Source organism: Salvelinus fontinalis, chromosome 30 (assembly GCF_029448725.1).
Source record: "Salvelinus fontinalis isolate EN_2023a chromosome 30, ASM2944872v1, whole genome shotgun sequence".
Lineage (NCBI taxonomy): Eukaryota > Metazoa > Chordata > Actinopteri > Salmoniformes > Salmonidae > Salvelinus > Salvelinus fontinalis.
The window spans coordinates 36,329,168-36,353,240 of NC_074694.1; the positions used below are offsets into that span (position 1 = coordinate 36,329,168).

The following is a 24,073-nucleotide window of genomic DNA, read 5'->3' on the forward strand; positions in this document are numbered from 1 at the left end:
CACTGGGCCTTTAAAACAACAAGCTATTGTTCTAAACCCCAAACAAATTGCACAAGAAACCCTAACTATGTTCTGGTGTAGAGTCACATTGAGTAACAGAGCGTGTTGAACCCCACAGCCTAGAGAGAACTGTAAGAGTTGAGAGAGAAAGCAGAGTTGGTTCCCTCCAGACTCAACCTGGAACCCATTATTACCAGGCTCCCAGCACTACAGAACTACACCATCTCGTCAACCCGTTCTCATGTCTTATCTAGCTGGCCCTCTGCTACATTTCACATACTTACAGTATTCCAGATACCCAGTAGGCTACTTGGGATTTCTTAAAAGTCTATAGTGTACAAGAGAAAGTAACCTTTCAATACAGTAAGGTTTAGTACTTAGCAGACCTACAGTTTTATAGCTAAATCTCAGGGTATTATACACATGTAAAAAAAAAAAACATTGCCGTTTTACAGCTAATTTCCTGTAATTCTAAACATTTTCACCATGGTGCGTTCATATGCTATCTGGTGAGGGGGGGGCTTCAAGGCACAAAGTTAAACAGATTGTTGACACTATTCTATGTTTATTTAGTAACCTACTTGGTATGTCTAATTAAAGCAAGTCTCTGATAATAAAGTGTGTGGGCCAATCATCTCTCCACCCATGCAATATGGCTGCCCACTAATGCCCCCTGAGACTGTGGGAAGCTGATGAACATGCCACCCTGGGACGTCGGACCACTTGATCCTGGTCATTAGCCAGCTATGCCCACATTTGGCATGAGAAACCTTTAGAAAAAACCCTTAAAATGCCAGCTTTCTTTCTGTTGAAATGCTTTCTGACACTTTGTTCACAGTGCAACATGGAATGTCACACAAATGTCCACCGTAAGCCATTACATTTAAACTTTTCTGTTCAAATTATATATTCAGAATTCAAAAGCCTATACCAACCCTGACCCCAAATGAACATATTTTCTTGTTTTTCACTTGTTTTTTTGTCTTGCAATCTCTATCATCAGTAGCTGTGTGGCAGGAGGTTAAGACGTTTACCTAAACACAGACCCTTAGTCCATCCACTTAATTCAAGTGGGAAAACTCATCCATTCCATGCTTTGTAAGCACTTAAGTGATCCCATGAACAAAGGACTTGCTTACACATCAATACTTTGTCAAATGAAATGCACTACTGTAATTATATTAGGTACAACACGCTTCAATACATTGAACACTATTCCCTTGATATGGTGACGATATAGATTATTCACGCAATCATTTTAGGAGCGGAGGTATTCCTTTAGTTTCCATGGAGCAATTGAGGAACCGAGGTTCTGGTTCAGATTACATAAGTACTGCCACCATGTCATGAAAGTTCGCTAACAGACTAGATCACAATGTTGAATGAAGGAGCCTAAAATCTGCTGATAAAATGAACTGATAAAGCATAAGGAGTATCAGGCTGAGGCAATACTTACACTATACAGGCTCACCCTAACGGCGTTCACTGTTCATACACACAAAACCACGTTTATCCAAGTAGAGGAAGGACAGGAAACAGCTGATAGCTAACTGGATATTCCAATTCCATAATGACCAAGAAATCTGCCTTGGGGCCAGTTCTTTCACAATCTACATTTTCAAATGCCAGCAAAACTTGCAGTCATCCAAAAATACTGCCTGCTGTCACTAGATGGCACCCAATAGCAGCCATGCTGCTGGCTTACGAGAACTCAGCCTGTGCTCTTGTAAACAACCATCAATTCAATTAGGTACTCAATTCTATTTACTAAATCAAATGACTTGTAAAATCTCTCTAGTTAAAACCAACATATTGTACTAGAGGTTGCTTGTTACAGTGCTTTCAGAGAATATTCACACACTTTGACTTTCTCCACATTTTGTTGTGTTACAAAGTGGGTTTAAAATTGATTTGTCCTTGTTTGACAACAATCTACACAAAGTACTCTGTCAAAGTGGAACAAATTATATTGGTTAACAATTCATGAAAAATAACTCATCTTGATTAGGTAAGTATTCAACCCCTTGGAGTTAATACATGTTAGAATCACCTTTAACAGCTGTAATCGCTGCCAAAGTCAATGAGCTTTGTCACATTTGTTGCAATACTACAGTGCTTTGTTGTAAACAGGATGCATGTTTTGGAATATTTTTAGTTTGTACAGGTTTCCCTTTCACTCTATAAATTAGGTTAGTATTGTGGAGTCAACTGTTTTTGATCCATCAGAACCATTCAACTCCGTAACTGTTAAATTGGCCTCATGGTGAAATCCCCGAATGGTTTTATTCATCTATGGTAATAGAGTTAGGAAGGAAGCCTGTATCTTTGTAGTGAATGGGTGTATTGATACACCATCCAAAGTGTAATTAATAACTTCACCATGCTCAAAAAGGGACATTCAATGTCTGCTGTTTTTTTTTTTTTTTTTACCCATATACCAATAGGTGCCCTGCCTGGTGTTTGAATCTGTGTTTGAAATTCACTGCTCGACTGAGGGACCTTACAAGTAACTATGTGTGAGGTAAAGAGGTAGTCATTCAAAAATCAGGTTAAACACTATAATTGCAAATTATGTGACTTGTTAAGCAAATTCTTACTCTTGAAGTTATTTAGGCTTGTCATAACAAAAGGGGTTGAGTACTTATTGACTCAAGACATTTCAGCTTTTAAATTTTTTACTAATTCATAAACATTTCTAAAAACATAATTCCGCTTTGACATTACGGGGTATTGTGTGTAGGCCAGGGACAAAATCTCCATTTGATCCATTTTAACACAACAAAATGTGGAAAATGTCAAGGGGTGTGAATATGTTCTGAAGACAGCTGTATCTGTTTAACCGTTTGGAAATCAAAGCACTTTATGTATCTAGTACCCCCATTTGAAGGGGTCATAAGTATTTAGACAAATTCAAATTCACAGTATTACATTTAGTCAAAAGTGTAGTATTTGGTCCCATTTTACTAGCACACAACTACTACATCAAGATTGTGACTACAAGCTTGCTGGATACATTTATTGGGCTGTGTTTCAGATTATGTTCTGCCCAGTGGAAATGAATGGTAAATAATGTGTCATTTTGGTAACATGTGAGTGACGAGCAACTGCGAGGCTCCAGTTCATCAGACATGTATGTAATGACTAAAGAAACACTGACCAGGGTGGAGGATACACACCCTTAGGCAGTAGTTTAATAAACCATATTCCTCCAGCCTCTGACAAGGTTTGTTTACTCTTAATGTGAAGCACACACACACACCAAAGCTCTCCACAGGACATGACAAGAGGGATGTTCTTTCTGGACCTCTGCCATTTTCCCACAGTAGATGAGCTGGGGGGGAGGCCCACATCAGTACTGTACTCACACAAGTACAATACGTCATGGGGCCTCTATGATAAATTATCTTGCATACTTAGGATGTTTCCTAAACAGAGTGACTGGCAGAATGAAGATTGCATGATCACAGTTCCATCAAAATCCTTTTAAAAACAGTCACACTACAGGGCATCATTGACTCAATAGATAAGGAAATAAATATGCAGTGCATATGTCTTACGGATAGGCTAGCTGAAGGTCCTGCCTCAAAACAACATCCTAGAGAAACAGAGGTTCCTCAAATAGTGATGTGTTTACTTCTCACCCTTTTATGTGTAGAAGAGCATCTGGACAAACTGAAGTGTTACACTCCCCTAATCTCTGCCTAAACCGCATCACCCAACTGGGACAAAAACACACCGCCTCGTCACATTCCACTAGAATAGCACAACATACTGCTATGGAGCAGGTAGAGAATGGAGAATGGCTCTAACACCTGCCTCTGCAAATCAGCTATTCAGTGGCCTAGTGATAGTCCCAGACCCTGAGGACTTCCTGTATTGAAAGCTAATTAGGAGTCCTATTGGACTTTACTGTGTGTGTGTGTCCACGCGCATATCTTTCTAATTTCCTAATCTATTACGCTTCATCTAAATCAGAGTTTGTCAAACATCAGAGCCCCTAAGATTTTGTATTCAAGGATTAGGTTCATGGAAGCAGGAAGCTACTGGCTAGCAGCTGCCAGCTACAACTGATCAGCGCTGATACTACTGACTCCTATCCCTGTTTTCTCATACTTTTCTTATGAGTAAGGCCATAGTCTCTCTTGCTCGCAAGTGACAGTGGTGTGCTAGTGAGCGTCCTTATCAGCGAATCCTGTCATTCTGCTCTCCTGACACCCAACAGACAGGAAGTGATGCGGCCATGAAGGTTAGTCAGGACTGTTGTTTTTGTGAATCAAACAGCAGACTGGGTTCCTGTAGTTAAGGGTAGCTCAGCCAAGCCAAGACTGAAAAAGACCTCAAAATTAGAATTGTGTGTATAGTTGTGTGTGTAGTTAACGCATCATGTCAAAGTTCAGATTTCAATAACGTAATCGCTATATTAGTCAGATCCTTTCGGATATCCCACTCCATACAAGTTAAACTGCAAAGCCTATCATTTTATTCACGTACTATAACTACTGTGTGCCATCTATACTGAACAAAAATATAAATGCAACAAAGTGTTGTTCCCATGTTTGAGCTGAAATTAAAAAGATTCCAGAAGTTTTCCATAAGCACAAAAAGCTTCTCAAATTTTGTGCACCCCTGCATTTACATCCGGGTTAGTGAACATTTCTCCATTGCCAAAATAATCCATCCACCTGTCAGGTGTGACATATCCAGAAGCTGATTTAACAGCATGATCATTACACTGGTGCAGCTTGTTCTGGGGACAATAAAAGGCCACTGCAGTTTTGTCACAGAACACAATGCCACAGATTTCCCAAGTTGAGGGAGCATGCAATTGGCATGTTGACTGCAGGAATGTCCACCAAAGCTGATGCCAGAGAAATTAATATGAATTTATCAATAAACCGCCTGCAACGTCGTTTTACAGAATATGGCAGTACGTCCAACCGGCCTCACAACGGCAGACCACGTGTAACCACACCAGCCCAGGGGCCGAAGAGTATTTCTGATTGTGGAGGGGAAACTCATTCTGATTGGCTGGGACTGGCTCCCAAGTGGGTGGGCCGATTTTCTTACATGCTACTTTCCGAGAAGCAACCTACCCTTCTCGCCATTCCCTCTGGCGAATAGTAAAACATCTGTTGCCAGGAGACTATACATGTGCAAACTTACAGAGATGAGTGTTCGCATGAATAACTGCTTTGATGGGGAAATTAAAGTAGTTGATCTGGTCTAATTAGAGTCCTAAAAAGCAAACAGCAAAAAACACCGTCTTCGCCCTGAAGATGTTCAATCCTGGTGTACGTGAGCTGGGAGTGTGTTTTACAGGTAAAACCCGAGTGGCGCAGTGGTCTAAGGCGTCACTACAGCCCCGGGGTAAATCCCAGGCTGCGTCACAGCCGGCCGTGACCAGGAGACCTATGAGGCGGAGCAGAATTTGCCCAGCGTCGTCCGGGTTAGGGGAGGGTTTGGCTGGCCAGGATTTCCTTGTCCCATCACGCGCTAGCGACTCCTTGTGGCGTGGCGGGCCGGGCGCCTGCAAGCTGACTTCGGTCGCCAGCTGGACGGTGTTTCCTCCGACACATTGTCAAGAAGCAATTGGAAGGGTCGTGTTTCACAGGACGCATGGCTCTCGGCCTCTCCCGAGTCCATAAGGAAGTTGCAGCGATGGGACAAGACTAACAACCAATTGGATATCACGAAATTTGGGAGAAAAGGGGTAAAGTACAAACAAAAATATATCTATAAAAAATTATTAAAATCACATTAATGGTGATGAATGTCAAAGCAGTGGTCTGGTCTCTTTAAACAAACACTGCTGTTAAACTGAATTGATTATGTAAAGTTTCTCTGATCACAACAGAGAAACAAATAAAGCTGTTGAGGAGAAGGTCTCGTTTGAATAAAATCATGGAAACTTGCAAGGAACTAATACAGTTTGCATGAGAGGCTGATCTCTTGTCAATTTCCACAGCATGCAAATTAACATTCAAACTAGTTACAGAGATGAGCTACCAACTTTCAACTACAATCTAGCTTGCTGCCCAACTCAACTAACTTTTGTTAACCTACTAGTCCAGCAACAATTAAACAGAGAAAAGCTGGGTCTCTCTCGCACCCTCTTTTCCTGTGGGCAATTCCATGGTAACGGATTTACGCCGAGACTTAGATTTTTCACTTTACAAAATGTTCACCAAACAAAAACAATTGATTTGACAGTTTAACAAACCATAGAACTCCATGCACAAGGACTATTTTTAACAAATTCCACAGACAAATTGTACAAAAACACATTTACAGGAAGAACTGTGCAGGTACAAAGTTTGGTAACAGAATTACAATAAAATCTCCCTCAGTTAATTCTGCTAACTTTGTATCTGTACATTTTATACAGTAATTGGGCTTTTACTGTGTAAATCGTTCAAAGTAGTCATTGTGCATTGAGTTGCATGGTTTGTTTGGCATACAATACCAGCCAGAAGTTTGACCACACCGACTCATTCAAGGGTTTTTCTTTATTTTTACTATTTCCTACATTGTAGAATAATGTGAAGACATCAAAACTATGAAATAACACATATGGAATCATGTAGTAACCAAAAAGTGTTAAATCAAAATATACTTAACATTTGAGATTCTTCAAAAGTAGCCACCTTTCACCTTGATAAGCTTTGCACACTCTTGGCATTCTCTCAACCAGCTTCACCTGGAATGCTTTTCCTACAGTCTTGAAGGAGTTCCCACTTATGCTGAGCACTTGTTGGCTGATTTTCCTTCACTCTGCAGTCCAACTCATCCCAAACCATCTCAAATGAGTTGAGATTGGGTGATTGTGGAGGCCAGGTCAGAGGTAGCACTCCATCACTCTCCTTCTTGGTCAAATAGCCCTGACACAGCCTGGAGGTGTGTTGGGTCATTGTCCTGTTGAAAAACAAATGATAGTGGGACTAAGCGCAAACCAGATGGGATGGCTTATCGCTGCAGAATGCTGTGGTAGCCATGCTGGTCAAGTGTGCATTGAATTCTAAATAAATCACTGACAGTGTCACCAGCAAAGCACCCCCACACCTCATCTGTGCTTCACAGTGTGAATGACACATGCGGAGCGCATCCGTTCACTTACTCTGCGTCTCACAAAGACAGAGGTTGGTACCAAAAATCTCTAAACTCAGTCCAAAAGGACAGATTTCCACCGGTCTAATGTCCATTGCTCGTGTTTCTTGGCCCAAGCAAGTCTCTTCTTCTTATTGGTGTTCTTTAGTAGTGGTTTCTTTGCAGCAATTCGACCATGAAGGCCTGATTCACGCAGTCTCCTCTGAACAGTTGATGTTGAGATGTGTCTATTACTTGAACTCTGTGAAGCATTTATTTGGCCTGCAATCTGAGGTGCAGTTATCTCTAATGAACTTATCCTCTGTGGCGGTCCTCATGAGAGCGGGTTTCATCATAGCGCTTGATGGTTTTTATGACTGCACTTGAAGAAACTTTCGAAGTTGTTTACATTTTCCAGATTGACTGACCTTCATGTCTTAAAGTAATGATGGACTGTTGTTTCTATTTGTTTATTTGAGCTGTTCTTGCTAGAGGTCGGCATGGCCGATTAATTAGGGCCGATTTCAAGTTTTCATAACACATCGACAAACTTCATTTTTGGACGCCGATTATGGCAGATTACATTGCATTCCACGAGAAAACTGCGTGGCAGGCTGACCACCTGTTACGCGAGTGCAGCAAGAAACCAAGGTAAGTTGCTAGCTAGCAGTTTAATTTATTTTATGTTAGCAGGCAATATTAACAAGAGAAATTGTGTCACTTCTCTTGCGTTCATTGTACGCAAAGTCGGGGTCTATGCAACAGTTTGGGCCGCCTGGCTCGTTGCGAACTGATTTGCCAGAATTTTACATAATTATGACATAACATTGAAGGTTGTGCAATGTAACAGCAATATTTAGACTTAGGGTTGCCGCCCGTTCAATAAAAATACAGAATGGTTTCGTATATCACAGAAAGAATAAACATTTTGTTTTCAAAATGATAGTTACCGGATTTTACCATATTAATGACCAACGGCTTGAATTTCTGTGTTTATTATATTATAATTAAGTCTATGATTTGATAGTGCAGTCTGACTGAGTGGTGGTTCAAACTTTACTGAGTTTTCCAGCAGCTCTTAGCAATGCTTGCTTCACAGCGTTGTTTATGACTTCAAGCCTATCAACTCCTGTGATTAGGCTGGCAATACTAAAGTGCCTACTAGAACATCCAACAGTCAAAAGGTATATGAAATACAAATGGTATAGAGAAATAGTCGACGTGTCATAATTCCTATAACTACAACCTAAAACTTCTTAAATGGGAATTTTGAACAACCAGTTTTCATGTATTCATGTTCTGAGCAGGGAACTTAAACGTTAGCATTTTTACATAGCACATATTGCACTCTTACTTTCTTCTCCAACACTGTTTTTGCATTATTTAAACCAAATTGAGCAGGTTTCATTATATATTTGAGGACTAAATAAATTTTATTAAATTAAAATAAGTGTTCATTGTTCATTCAGTATTGTTGTAATTATAGTAATAATGACACACACAGTTGAAGTCGGAAGTTTACATACACCTTAGCCAAATACATTTAAACTCAGTTTCACAATTCCAGACATTTAATCCTGTTCTAGGTAAGTTAGGACTTTATTTTAAGAATGTGAAATGTCAGAATAATAGTAGAGAAAATGATTTCAGCTTTTATTTCTTTCATCACATTCCCAGTGGGTCAGAAGTTTACATACACTCAATTAGTATTTGGTAGCATTGCCTTTAAATTGTTTAACTTGGGTCAAACATTTAGGGTAGCCTTCTACAAGCTTCCCACAATAAATTGGGTGAATTTTAGCCCATTCCTCCTGACAGAGCTGGTGTAACTGAATCAGGTTTGTAGGCCTCCTTGCTAGCACACGCTTTTTCAGTTCTGCCCACAAATTGTCTATATGATTGAAGTCAGGGCTTTGTGATGGCCACTCCAATACCTTGACTTTGTTGTCCTGAAGCCATTTTGCCACAACTTTGGAAGTATGCGTGCGGTCATTGTCTATTTGGAAGACCCATTTGCGACCAAGCTTTAACTTCCTGACTGATGTCTTGAGATGTTGCTTCAATATATGCACATAATTTTCCTGCCTCATGCTGTCATCTATTTTGTGAAGTGTACTAGTCCCTCCTGCAGCAAAGCACCCCCACAACATGATGCTGCCACCCCTGTGCTTCACGGTTGGGATGATGTTCTTCGGCTTGCAAGCATCCCCCTTTTTCCTCCAAACATAAGGATGGTCATCATCGCCAAACAGTTTTATTTTTGTTTCATTAGACCAGAGGACATTTCTCCAAAAAGTATGATCTTTGTCCCCATGGTCAGTTGCAAACCGTAGTCTGGCTTTTTTATGGCGGTTTTGGAGCAGTGGCTTCTTCCTTGCTGAGCCGTCTTTCAGGTCATGTCAATATAGGACTCTTTTTACTGTGGATACAGATACTTTTGTACCCGTTTCCTCCAGCATCTTCACGAGGTCCTTTGCTGTTGTTCTGGGATTGATTTACACTTTTCGTACCACAGTATGTTCATCTCTAGGAGACAGAACGCATCTCCTTCCTGAGAGGTATGGCGGCTGCATGGTCCCATGGTGTTCAAACTTGTGTACTATTGTTTGTGCAGATGAACGTGGTACCTTCAGGCATTTGGAAATTGCTCCCAAGGATGAACCAGACTTGTGGTCTACAATTATTTTTCTGAGGTCTTGGCAGATTTCTTTAGATTTTCCCATAATGTCAAGCAAAGAGGCACTGAGTTTGAAAGTATGCCTTGAAATACATCCACAGGTACACCTCCAATTGACTCAAATTATGTCAATTAGCCTATCAGAAGCTTCTAAAGCCATGACATCATTTTCTGGAATTTTCCAAGCTGTTTAAAAGGCTCAGTCAACTTAGTGTATGTACATTTCTGACATACTGAAATTGTGATACAGTGAATTATAAGTGAAATAATCTGTCTGTAAACAATTGTTGGAAAAATGACTTGTGTCATGCACAAAGTAGATGTCCTAACCGACTTGCCAAAACTATAGTTCGTTAACAAGAAATTGTTGCGGTGGTTGAAAAACTAGTTTTAATGACTCCAACCTAAGTGTATGTAAGCTTATGACTTCAACTGTATATAAAAATATACGTCCGATTAATCGATATCGGCTTTTTTAGGTCCTCCAATAAATCTGTATCTGCGTTGAAAAATCATAATCGGTCGACCTCTAGTTCTTTCCATAATATGGACTTGGTCTTTTACCAAATAGGGCTATCTTCTGTATACCACCCCTACCTTGTAACAACACAACTGATTGGCTCAAACACATTGAGGAAAGAAATTCAACAAAATGAACTTTTAACAAGGCACACCTGTTAATTGAAATTCATTCCAGGTGACTATCTCATGAAGCTGGTTGATAGATGATGCCAAGAGTGTGCCAAGCTGTCATCAAGGCAAAGGGTAGTAACTTTGAATAATCTTGAATATAAAATATATTTTGATTCGTTTGACACTTTTAGGGTTACTACATGATTCCATATGTGTTATTTCATAGTTTTGATTTCTTCCCTATTATTCTATAATGTAGAAAATAGTACAAATAAAGAAAAACCCTTGAATGAGTAGGTGTGTCCCAACTTTGACTGGTACTGTACATCTCAGCGTGATTCCATTATTGTGAATTGCCCCTTTCCTCTCTCTGAGTTCACTACTCCAGTGTTGCCCAGCTAATATCCCTTCACCATAGAATCCTGTGTGTCTTGGCTCACTTAATTCGCTGTGGAAATAAACACAGGAACACTGGATACCTTGGAATTTCTCACATAAAACTCCACTTAAATTATTGTATCGTTAGAAACTCAAGGGGGGTTAGGGGGAGAAAAGCACAAGATTCAGTGAGCATTCTGTTTTGTTCCTATAGTAACACCATATGAATAGCGCAGATCGTGTTGACAGGCGCTGTGATGATTACCCTTTTCAACGGCCTCCCTATTTGCAAAGATGCGAGCCTTAGATAAATGCTGCCCATATTACACCACAAAGGAACCATAACAACCCTGCATTTCTAACCAATGCAGTGGCCGGGTTAGTTACCACAGACTCTCTCAACACAGATGGTCACTCCGTTGTCGCATTTAGTGTTAGCACACACAGTGGAGTCCGTTAAACATCCATGGCAGTGCTTTGACAAGGGAGGTTGGAAGCCAGATAACTGCACTTTCTCCGGCCCCATTCATCTAAACGCTCGGTGACAGGTCCTCTCAGCGTCGCAAAAAGTCCTCCCACCACATTTAGCACGTGGTCCATAGGAAATTAACCTTAACACGGAACCGGGCCTCTCTCGCTCCGTGGATATTACGGATTTCCCTGGCTATAACTTCAATGGAATGGTAGCTCAGGCTCTCAGTAATATTGGGATCAGAACTAACTGGCCCCCAAATAGTTTTTCCACTGCTGCGGACAAAAAGACAGTGCGACTGTGGTTCCTCTTACTCTTCCTGCAGAGTATAACAGGTGGAACATTTAAATCAGAGAAGAAAAACTACTAAAAAGTTTTCTGTGAACCAATGATTTGTTCTTTTAGTTGGGAGGGATTGAATTGCTGAAGCATAATAATGAGCAAAATACAGCACACTACAAAAAATAATTGCAGATTGTATCAAGATTATAACACTATTTGATGGAGTAGATTTTGTGTGTGGGAGCTAAACCAACACTTTCTTAACAAAAAGCCGCTGCAGCTGCACAGAGCTCTGATAACAGAGGGTTCTTACATGAAACCTGTAGCCTGGGGGTGAAGAACAAACGTGCTTACCTCCGAGAGTCTGACTCCGGAGTAGCCGAGCAGCCCCCTGCAAACACGCAGGCTGATGGCCAGAGTCTCCGCGCCGTGCCCTCTAACTGATACGATAGGTCTCTCACTGGGGTGCCAGGTCCTTCTGCAACTAGCCTCCCAAGCCCTATCACCCAACCCCCGCTCCCCCAGAGATGTGGCGCTGAGCTGGTCTACGGCACTAGCATGTTTAGGGTTAGAGTAATACCAGTATTTGCATCCTGCATCCAAAAACATCCCCTGCCCAGTGTCATAAGATAACTTCAGATACTGAGGGAGGGGTGAGCAGCGGCCTCTGCTGCCCTGGTCGCTAACTTCTGGCTGGTGAGAATGTGGGCGTGCTTTGCTTTGACTCCAAGACATGCTGTAGTCTGAAGTGACAAAGTCATTTCTGGTCTCGGCAGACTCCAGCACTGTCCCACGACACACAGCAGCTTCTATGTCCTCAGATGCCATAGTGATGCTCAATGTCCCAGCTGTCCCTTCCTGGCACGGAGCTTCAGATCAGACTATTTAAAGGTAGAGGATAGGGATGGTCTTTATCAGGAACATACACAGCCAGTAATACTCCTCCGGACAGAAGTGAAAATAGAAGCTTTTACAGCTGACAAACCAGCCCGGAGAACAGGTGACCCTTGGCAAAATTAGGAATTTCCTGAGAGAACTGTCCGGTGTTGAGAGCTTGCATATCCCTTCTTCAGAGTGGGGTGTGTGACAAGGCAGTCACTGACGCTTTGGCTCGCTCCTCCCGAGTCCAACAGCCATGCCTGCTTTCTGGATCTGAGAAAAGCAGAAGACAAAAGGGAAACAGATTAGCACCAGAACAGACACAATCACATACTGTAACATAAGCCAAGTTCCTTTGATACCTGAACCTTGTAGAGACTGTCATCATGCTGTTAGAATGTCAGTTATAACCTAATTCTGTTGTGTCTCTGCATACACTAGTTGGGTTTTGTCATTTGTGTTTCACATTAACACCAATGGACAAGGGGGGGGGGGGGGGGGGGTTCTGAAGTCTTTCGTCTGTCTCCTACCTGGACAACATCCACTACTGAAGCGCAGGTTGACTCATAATCATTCCCCTCGTTTACATCCACGGGGAGGCTGGTTTAGGGTCATGAAATATTGTATGGATGAAGACGGGTGGGTGGCGTTCGGGTTGAATAAAGACAATCATTTTTTAAATGCAGAAACGCATCATTCTTGTGCAATTTATAAGCTACAGTTAGATTTTCCTTTCATTATTTTTAGGCCAACTTTGTGCGCCAAATTGTCTAAATGTCAAATCGGCAAAATGATTTACTATTAATTTCTATTGGGCACAAAATAATCTGAAACGCAACCAAAACAAACAGCAAATGCTTCCAACAAGTTTGTAGAGTCACAAGCTTGATGAAATCATTGTGTGTAAACTTTTGACTACTTTAATACACATAAGTGAATGTCCCAATATTTGTCCCCTAATATTGGACTAGGTAAAAATAAATAAAACGGTTCACCCGATATAGATGAAAATACCCTCAAATTAAAGCTGCACCTTAACTTCGGTTCTTGTATCATTTCAAATCGAAAGTGCTGGAGTACAGAGGCAAAAAAAGGTCACTGTCCCAATCCGTTGAGCTCACTGTATAGTCGGGCAGTTGTGGGTGGGTTATTAGCCATTGTGGGCAGATACATAAAACAAACAGCTGATGTCCACATCCACTACTGCGGACGGCAGCAGAAAATCCTGCTGTAAAAAAAGGCGTGGGTAATTGGAATGTAAGGCCTGCACAAGGGAGGACCAGTTCAGAGAAGTTGGAGAATTGGGTCCATTGATCCTGGGTCAATTTATCTAGTAGTCAAGGCCGAGTAACCCGCCAACTTCCCACACAGCAGACACTCAGTAAAGCAAGGTGTCTGAAGAGCAACAGCCTCTTTTTACAGATAAATGTCAAATTATGTAAGAAATTAAAAGAACTTGAAAAGAATCAGCTGTAATCACGATGACAGAAAACAAGTACCAAGTTATCGGCGCCTGTGTTAGTTTAAAATCTATTAAATGGGCAACCGTAAACTTGAAACAATAATTCCTGTTGAGGCTATGCAGAGTTTATTTATATTATGTTACAAAACAAGTGTAGGCCTAAATTCACTGGTCATTGTGTAGAATACATTTTGGGTTCTGATGGGGTTTCACGGTTAAACTAAGCTCATGAAGCATGTAAAGGTTGTAATTCTTCAAGAATCACTGGATTTCATTCATTTATAAGTCTAAAAATAGATGTAGCAACTGCAGATTGCCCCTTTAACAAAAGGCAGTTTGTTGTTGCTCCATGGTAAAAGGCACTGACTGTACAGTAACTTTGTGTGACAATATACAGTACCAGTCAAAAGTTGACACCTACTCATTCAAGTGTTTATTTTTTATATTTTCTACTTAGTCTACTAAGTGAATACATCAAAACTATGAAATAACACATCATGTAGGGATGCACGATATCGGCATTGGCCGATTTAGCTATTAAAAAAAAAGCCAACATCGACCAGATGTCTAGTTTAACGCCGATGTGCAAAACCGATGACAAAGCTGACATGCATACCTATATAACGTAGGTACATGACTTAATAACGCCACATAAAATTTAGAGCTACATGGGCAACACAGCATTCCTAACCTAGCCCACAATGTCTACTGTGTGAATCGAGCAGTCATTTGAAAGAGTAAGAACATTTCAGCGAGACAACTCAAAGGCAAAATTCATTAAAGCCAAGATAATTGGAATTCATTGCCCTTGACAATCAACTGTTCCCTGTCGTGGGTGATGTTTGCTTTCGCCGACTGGTCGAGCACCGGTACACAATACCAAGTGCGCTATTTTTCACAGGTTGCCCTACCAGAGTTACACAGTAATAGCATCACGACTAACATTTTGACCAGCGATATCAGCCCCATGAGCATGCCGAGTCTGACAGCACAGTGGGTCGTCGAGGATATTGTATACATTCTGTTTACTTCTGTCCCTTCTTTGGACACTGTTAACTAACCTCCAGACGAGCATCAATGCCATACAACTCTCCTTCCGTGGCCTCCAACTGCTCTTAAATGCAAGCGAAACTAAATGCATGCTCTTCAACTGATCGCTGCCAGCACCTGTACACCCATCCAGCATCACTACTCTGGACAGTTCTGACATAGGTATTTGTAGTTGTCCACATATTCTAGGTGTCTGGTTAGACTGTAAACTCTCCTTCCAGACTCACATTAAGCATCTCCAATCCAAAATTAAATCTAGAATCGGCTTCATATTTCGCAACAAAGCATCCTTCACTCATGCTGCCTAACATACCCTCGTAAAACTGACCATCCTGCTGATCCTTGACTTCGGCTATGTCATTTACAAAATAGCCTCCAACACTCTACTCAACAAATTGGATGCAGTCTATCACAGTGCCATCCGTTTTGTCACCAAAGCCCCATGTACTACCCACCACTGCGACCTGTATGCGCTCGTTGGCTGGCCCTCGCTTCATATTCGTCGCCAAACTCACTGGCTCCAGGTCATCTAAGTCTATGCTAGGTAAAGCCCCACCTTCTCAGCTCACTGGTCACCATAGCAGCACGCGCTGCAGCAGGTATATTTCAATGGTCACCCCCTAAGCCAATTCCTCCTAAGCCCGCCATTCCTTCCAGTTCTCTGCTGCCAATGACTGGAACGAATTGCAAAAATCACTGAAGCTAGAGACCCATATCTCCCTCACTAACTTTAAGCACCAGCTGTCAGAGCAGCTCACAGATCACTGCACACAGCCCATCTGTTAAAACCCCATCCATCTACCTCATCCCCATACTGTTATTTTTTTGCTCCTTTGCACCCCAGTATCTCACTTGCACATTCATCTTCTGCATATATATCACTCCAGTGTTTAATTGCTAAATTGTAATTATTTCATCACTATTGCCTATTTATTGCCTTACCTCCCTTAGCTTACCTCAATTGCACACACTGTATATCCTTTTTTCCCCCTCTATTGTGTTATTGACTATGTTTGTTTATTCCATGTGTAACGCTGTGTTGTTGTTTGTGTTGCACTGCTTTGCTTTATCTTGGCCATTTATCTTGGCCAGGTCGCAGTTGGTTAAATAAAAGGTGAAATAAAAATAAATACAAAGTTTGTACTGAGGAAAGTCGTATTGCATGCTCATGAATGTGCTTGTTGTCATACTGCTGCCGCCATTTCAACGGCATTTGAGAACATGAACACACTAGCTAGCTCCATTCAAACAACTGACTGGAGAAATAAGCTCATCAACTGCGCCTGCAGCAGACGTGATACCCTCTGTCATGGCATTGAAACGCCTGCTCAACAAAACTGCCGACACAGGCTGTGAACAAGCAATTAGGTGGCATTCTCTTTACTGTGTGGCCACCATGCTCGATGCCATGTACAAGGACCGCTACTTCAATGCAGACAAGAAACAGGGTTTACATGAAATGTTACATACACAGCTGAACAAGATGGAAACGGACAGTGACAGTGTGCGCCGAGGAAGAGAGGCCATGGACAGACAGAGCTGAAACTTCACTTTTTGACAAGTAGGACGGAATCCTGGTTGAGAATGAAAACGACTGGACAACAAAACAGCAAGAAGGTGAAAGAAATCGATTTTAATGGTAATGGGGACATCCGTAAATGCCAAGAAAACATTTTGGTCAATGGGTGTGTAACCTTTATTTAACTAGGTAAATCAGTTAAGAACAAATTCTTCATTACAATGACAGCGTACCCCGGCCAAACCCTAACCTGGACGACGCCGGGCCAAATGGGCCTCCCAATCACGGCCAGTTGTGATACAGCCTGGCATCGAACCAGGGTCTGTAGTGATGCCTCCAGCACTGATATGCAGTGCCTTAGAACACTGCGCCACTCTGCGCCACTCGGGAGCCCATGACAGCGGTTCCACACGTTCCCGTGACGTGTGAAGTTGTGGGAAAAATATTCTTCTATATTCTTAGCCTACTATAAAATGTAGGCTTTCTGTGTTGACTGTGATCAGGGTAAGTGTGTTTGTTAAATGAACAAAATAACTATGGATTTCATGTGCATGGCACAGCCATGTAGTACATTGGCTGCACAAACGAGTAACATAATTCAACTCAAAATTATGCTCATATTTTGTGTACAAAATACATTAGTAGTCATGTTTTAGGACCTGCCTAAACAAATGTATAATGATCTCTTTGTGATGGTGTATATTAAAATAGATTTATTAAAACAGACGTGCACCCGTATCGGCCCACGCCTATTCCCACTCCTTAACTTGCCGACGTGTGCACTTTAGGTATGAAAGGTTTATCCCAGCCAAAGCATGTGGTAAAAATGTGGACTATATGAATTTTATTCCTGAAAACATTGCCAGATTTTTTTATACAGGCAACATAACTTTTACATATGTATAGATTGCATACTGTACTGTTAGTGATATTTGGGTTGTTAGATTTGTTCCGACATTTCTTAAAAATATACAGTACCAGTCAAAGGTTTGGACACACCTACTCATTCAAGGGTTTTTCTTTATTTTTACTATATTCTACTTTGTAGAGTAACAGTAAAGACACCAAAACTATATAGTAACACATATGGAATCATGTAGTAACAAAAAAAAAGTGTTAAAGAAATCTAAATGTATTTTATACTTGACTCTTCAAAGTAGCCACCCTTTGCCTTGATGACGGCTTCACACACTCTTAGCATTCTCTCAACCAGCTTCATGAGGTTGTCACCTGGAATGCGTTTTAATTAACAGGTTTTCCTTCTTAAATGTGTGGAATTTCCTTCTTAATGTGTTTGAGCCAATCAGTTGAGTTGTGACAAGGTAGGGGTGGTATACAGAAGATGGTCTTTTACCAAATAGGGCCAAGTCCATATTATGGCAAGAACAGCTCAAATAAGCAAAGAGAAACGACAGTCCAACATTACTTTAAGACATGAAGGTCAGTCAATTCGGAAAATTTCAAGAGCTTTGAGTTTCTTCAAGTGCAGTCGCAAAAACCATCAAGTGCTATGATGAAACTGTCTCTCATGAGGACTGCCACAGGAAAAGAAGAACCAGTCACCTCTGCTGCAGAGGATAATTTCATTAGATATAACTGCACCTCAGATTGCAGCCTAAATAAATGCTTCAGAGTTCAAGTAACAGCATATCTCAACATCAAGTGTTCAGAGGAGACTGTGTGAGTCAGGCCTTCATGGTCAAATTGCTGCAAAGAAACCACTACTAAAGGACACCAATAAGAAGAGACTTGCTTGGGCCAAGAAACACGAGCAATGGACATTAGACCGGTGGAAATCTGTCCTTTGTTCTGACGAGTCCAGTGGCGACCCATCATTCAGAGCAGGTGGGCTTGCCTGTTATGCATATTATTTTGGCATTAATACAGGTCACATATCAATTTGTAAACAATGTAAAAAAATATATAATTGAGTTAATAAAGTCACATACTCAAGAGAAGAGACCATGTTTGTAAGGCAGCTCCAAAATGCAGGTGTTTCAGCCTAGCTCAGTGATTTCTGTTGTGGTGGGGCAAGCCAGCAGATAATACGGAGCGTTGCGCTGTGTTTGGCTCAGTGTTCTGTCACCCATGGGGACACTACATCACTGCCAAGTCTAATGGTAGAACTAGAAGTCTAGCCCCTTGGATTCTGCCATAGAGTTACATTAGAAGTGCCCATCCATGAAGGCTCAAGGTCATTGGCCACAGATAAAATGACGTCAAATCACATTATATGTACAGTAGCTTTGATTGGACTGATCATGTCAACATCATATTTTCAAAAATCTTAGCTAGCAGTCATCATCATGAATCAAGTCGACAATCTACTGGCAAATCCTTTTAAAACCTTGTCATAAGAAGAGAAATAATGAAGAGAAATAATAGATAAAAAGTATAAGTGCTCATCTGCCAAACATTACACAAGTTGGAAATCGCAACTTCAACAATGAGTGATTTGGAAGGAATCAGACTAACTGCAAGCATTGCAAAGCAATCACTAGCCTGCTATTCAGTAGAGTGTCTGTGTGGTCCCAAATCTGGGATTAAGGGGCACTTTTCCAAGTTTAAAATGATAAACATTCAACATTGGCCATGCTGTCAATGAAGCATGATTTGTGCTGCGCTCAAAACAACTTGGCACTATGAAGTCTTGAACTCACTGAAGTCAAGTTACCTTGGAAGTTGGGAATAAACGAGCTCCGACTGGGAAAATAGGTTATGAACGGTCATCCAACTCAGAATTGTAAACCCGGCCTCTTTCTAAAGCTACGACCTGACAATCAATGACGTCATCATGATTCAACCTTGTTTCCCTCCCCGAGTTCCAAGTTGTTTTGAAAGCACCATAAATCCAGAGAATACCGGACTTTGATGACAAAATTTGCCCACGAAGGACTGCCGCGCCACCTTCCTGTTCAAGCGAGCACAGGACAAGGTGAGTCCAAAAAATGTATTGTATGCTGCTGCATAAATAAGGTAATATGCCAGGTGTAATATGTACACTGTAGCTAAGAAAGTAATACTAAGTGCGTGGTGTGAAGTAAGCTGTTAGTAGCCCATGTGCATCACGCTAAAAATGTGATCACTTTTCCCCCCCTCTTAAATTTCACCTACTGTTCTGACTTGGTGGTGCACATGCAGCCCATAACCTGTTTTAGAGAAATGTAATCATTGAATATTATAAGAGCTTTCATTGTCTGCCTATATGCCCCCTTCATTTATCCTACGGTTCTGACTTGGTATACAGGGAGAATACTGGAAGAACGACCCATGTTCTGAATTCTGATGCTGTACATTAAGTGCAAAACAAATAGTTATATTGACTACGTTCATCCTAGCTCTTAAATCGAAATGACGGATTGCCTCTTATCCGCTTGTTGTCGCCTTATGCCATAGTTTGTACATCTCAATTGTCATTAGAAAACACATTTGTTTAAGCAAGTCAGCCATCAGCAAAACATAAATAAAAGGCAGTAAATGAGGCTTGGTTAACTGTTTCACTACCAGACAAGGCTCAGCTGATAGCCAGGTGTAGCATTGGTAAGATGCTGTTGTTGGGACAGCTTTATGTAGGCCCTAACAGTTTGTGGGCCCCGTTTGTCACCGTTATTGCGCAATTAACGTATTGTTTAGTGGCTTTGCTGGCATGCATCCCCAAATCTTGAGGGTTTGCCCCGCCAAGATTTACATGCCAAAATCAGTCCAAATTTGAGATTTTTGGTTCCAACCGCCATGCCTCTGTGAGATGCAGAGTAACTGAAGAGATGATGTCTGCATGTGTGGTTCCCACCATGAAGCATGGAGGTGGCGGCGTGATGGTGCTTTGCTGGTGACACTGTCAGTGATTTATTTAGAATTCAAGGCATACTTAACCAGCATGGCTACCATAGCATTCTGCAGCAATATGCCATCCCATCTGGTTTGCACTTAGTTGGACTATCATTTGTTTTTCAATAGGACAATGATCCAACACACCTCCAGGCTGTATAAGGGCTATTTGACCAAGGAGAGTGATAAAGTGCTGCATCAGATGACCTGGCCTCCACAATCACCCACCCTCAACCCAATTGAGATGGTTTGGGATGAGTTGGACCGCAGAGTGAAGGAAAAGCAGCCAACAAGTGCTCAGCATATGTGGGAACTCCTGCAAGACTGCTGGGAAAGCATTCCAGGTGAAGCTGGTTGCGAGAATGCCAAGAGTGTGCAAAGCTGTCATCAAGGCAAAGGGTGGCTAATCTCAAATCTATTTTTGATTTGTTTAACACTTTTTTGGTTACTACATGATGCCATGTGTTATTTAATATTTTTGATGTCTTCACTATTATTATACAATGTAGAAAATAGTACAAAAATAACACACTTGAATGAGTAGGTGTCCAAACTTTTGACTGGTACTGTATACATACACATTTTTACTGCATTGTTAGAAGTAAGTAACATAGGCAGTTTCATGCACCTGCTATAACATCTGCTAAACTGTGTATGGACCAATAAAGTTTGATTGGATGACTAGATCAATTCAAACATGGATAGCATTGGCTGTGACACCCTGTCCTGAGCAAATGATTCATTTCTGAGCCAGCAATGAAATCAGACAATTAGGCCTACATAACTCATCTGAAGTTCATTTATCTAATTAATTTCAATGAATGGACTTAAAATAAATCACCAAGATGAGACATACAAGAGAAGAGCATCGTGATATGTCTGTACCCATAAACATGATGAAAATCAATAAAGTTACAAAGGCAGTATGTAAGGAATCACTAGTCATTTGAAGCATGCCTTGGCACGTGTATGCATATGCGCTCCAACTTGCTTTCTCTACATTTAGCCAAGACTTAGTTACATCTCGCAGAAAATGTGTATAACTTACCAAAATGTAGGCAAATGTAGTCCTCAAAAGCGATTCAATTAAAAAGTGATAGAACTTTTATCCCCCACGACGAGTCACGAAACCGTGAAAGTTGCCGAGTGAGATGAAAAGGCCACCCTTAGCAGCATTGATTAGGACCTGCTGTTGTTGTGTTGGTAGTTGGTAGCCCATTTGCTGCGGTGGCGGTTGGACAATAGCCGCTGAGTAGTTAAAATATGCAAATTCAATGCACTGTCACTACATTGGAATGTCTGTGGCTAGTGTTCCACGAGGCAATTAGTTTGACAGTGGCCTTGTCCAAATACGTATACTTGCGTTTTAAATAGTAGACTTAAAACATTTTTTTAAATAGTAGACATTTTCGGTATGCGAAAAAAATAACGTTTTATAGTATGTGAAAATGTTGTATGCTTTCAATTTAAGGATTTCATACAAATTTCGGATTTTCATCTACAGTAGTAGGATTTTGCAGCGCGCTATTGAGGAATATAATTATCTTTCCAGACCCACGTGTATGACAATAGCTGAACCAAAATGAACGATTGGCGGGAAACAACGGAATTGATTTGTGTATTAGAGTATGCATTCTCAGTGGGAGGAGCCTAGCATGCTGATATTTGTTGCTTACTACAGTCGTTTTTACTAAACAGTACGTTGTAAATAGTATGTAGTACGCAGTTTAAGTAGGCAATCTAGCATTAGGAGTCTGTATATTGGTTAGACTCCCTGAGTTGTGCATCATTCTGGTGTGTGGTGAAGGAAAATAACTCTACCACTATAGAGCTCCACAGTGGGGGTGTCGTAATACCCATAAAACCTTCCGGTCAAACAAAGAAATGGTTCCAATCGTTTTTCCACCATTCATTTTTCCCATGGGGAATTTTAGAAACACTTAAAATAAGGGCTGTGTTTCTTGTCGGCTTACCCCAGTGTGATGTTTTGATAACCATGCAAATCTCACTAGGGCAAGGTGACTTTTATCAATATATTCAGATCTATTTACTCTCACAATCGAAAATACTAATTCACATCAAACTAGACCTCATGTAGGTATTGTGTTAATGTAAAACTTGCTCAAGACAGTTCACAAAATGTACTATTTAAATAAATGTAGGTAGTAAATTAATTAAATTAATTAATTGCCGACTCTCTGAGGTCATTAAAGATCCCATGGCACTTATCGTAAGAGTAGGGGTGTTAACCCCGGTGTCCTGGCTAAATTCCCAATCTGGCCCTCAAACCATCATGGTCACCTAATAATCCCCAGTTTACAATTGGCTCATTCATCCCCCTCCTCTCCCCTGTAACTATTCCCCAGGTCGTTGCTGCAAATGAGAACGTGTTCTCAGTCAACTTACCTGGTAAAATAACGGTAAAATAAAATAAAATAAAAAATTGCTAAATTTAACTAACAATAGATAATTCATCCAGAGATTCTTACCTTTGCCTCAATTCGGCAGTCTCGACCAGACATCATGGCATTTCTAGTTCTTTATGATAGCCTCATTAGCAGCTAATTAACATTTCAATTTTGGGTGGTAAATACAGGTGACTATATTGATAAAAGTCCCCTTGTCCTAGAGAAATGTACACGGTTATCAAAGCGTTATGCCAGTGTAAACCTACACGAAACACAGCCCTTATTTTAAGTGTTTGTTGATTTGATTGAATATACTTTACTCTTTACCATCTACTGCATCTTGCCTACCCCCAGTTCCGGCACCACGCACCAGGCCAACTGTGCGCCTCAGCAGGCCAGAGTCTTCCGTCTGTCCAGCGCCGCCTGAGCCGCCCGTCTGTCCAGCGCCGCCTGAGCCGCCCCCTCAGTCCGGAGCTGCCCCTCAGCCCGGAGCTGCCCCTCAGTCCAGTGGGGCCCTTTATTAGGGTTCCCAGTCCAAGGTCGCGGCGAGGGTCGCCGCTCAAAGGACGTCACTGAAGCGTTCACGTTTGTTGTTTTTGTATTTGAAGTGTTCCGTTTTTTGGTTTATTATTAAATTAAGATGAACACTAATCACGCTGCGCTTTGGTCCTCTCCTTCTTTCACCGACGACAGCCGTTACAATTGAAGCCACAGTGCAGCCATCTTGGCACTCCTCAATTGTAAAAAATATTTTGGAAGCTATAGAAATGCATTTATTAATGTCTACATTCGTTTCTGACATGTTTAATATATTACAGACACCTTAATGCAGACTTTTACATTATATTATGTGAGCTAAACATAAAAATGACAAAATAAAATGTTCTTTGAAGTATTTTTTTTTCTACTAATGTTACTGTCCCCACTATAACAAAACAATACTTAAATACATGTAATTTTGTACTTGAAACATTTAATTGAAATACTGTAGAATTCCATAAATTCCTGTAGAGGACTGCTCTACCAGAGAGTTACAATATGGCCGACTGGTGGCTTCAAAGCCTCTCCATGGCAACTACACAACAGCATCTGCAACCGAGGGTTTATATATGTCATTGGTCTGAACAAATGGTTTATATATACACTAGCTGACTGACGGGGGGCTGTTTTGAATCCACACGCCTCCATCCAGGCACACCCCCACCGTTGAAATATTTAGGAAGATATAGAAATGCATGTATTGTCACGATCGTCAAAGGGAGAGAGAGGGGACCAAGGCGCGGCGTGTGAAAAATACATCTTCTCTTTATTAAAAGAAGGAAAAAAACGAGACAAAACAACAAACAGACGATCGTGAAGCTATACAAACATAAGTGCTGCCACAAAACACTTCGACATAGAC

The 24,073-nt window shown here is 41.2% G+C and overlaps 1 protein-coding gene across 1 annotated transcript in view; it reads right to left on the reverse strand.

Annotated features, from left to right (window-relative positions):
• The window catches only part of LOC129829146 (1-phosphatidylinositol 4,5-bisphosphate phosphodiesterase epsilon-1-like), an 89,546-nt gene extending 67,904 nt beyond the window's left edge, over positions 1-21,642 (reverse strand). Inside the window, exons 1-2 of the mRNA XM_055890716.1 lie at positions 21,312-21,642; positions 11,880-12,677 (exon numbers count right to left, since the gene is read on the reverse strand). Of these exons, the coding sequence (XP_055746691.1) occupies positions 11,880-12,353 (474 nt within the window). The 5' untranslated portion in view covers positions 12,354-12,677; positions 21,312-21,642. The remainder of the gene's footprint in view (positions 1-11,879; positions 12,678-21,311) is intronic.
• Positions 21,643-24,073: the final 2,431 nt, after the last annotated feature.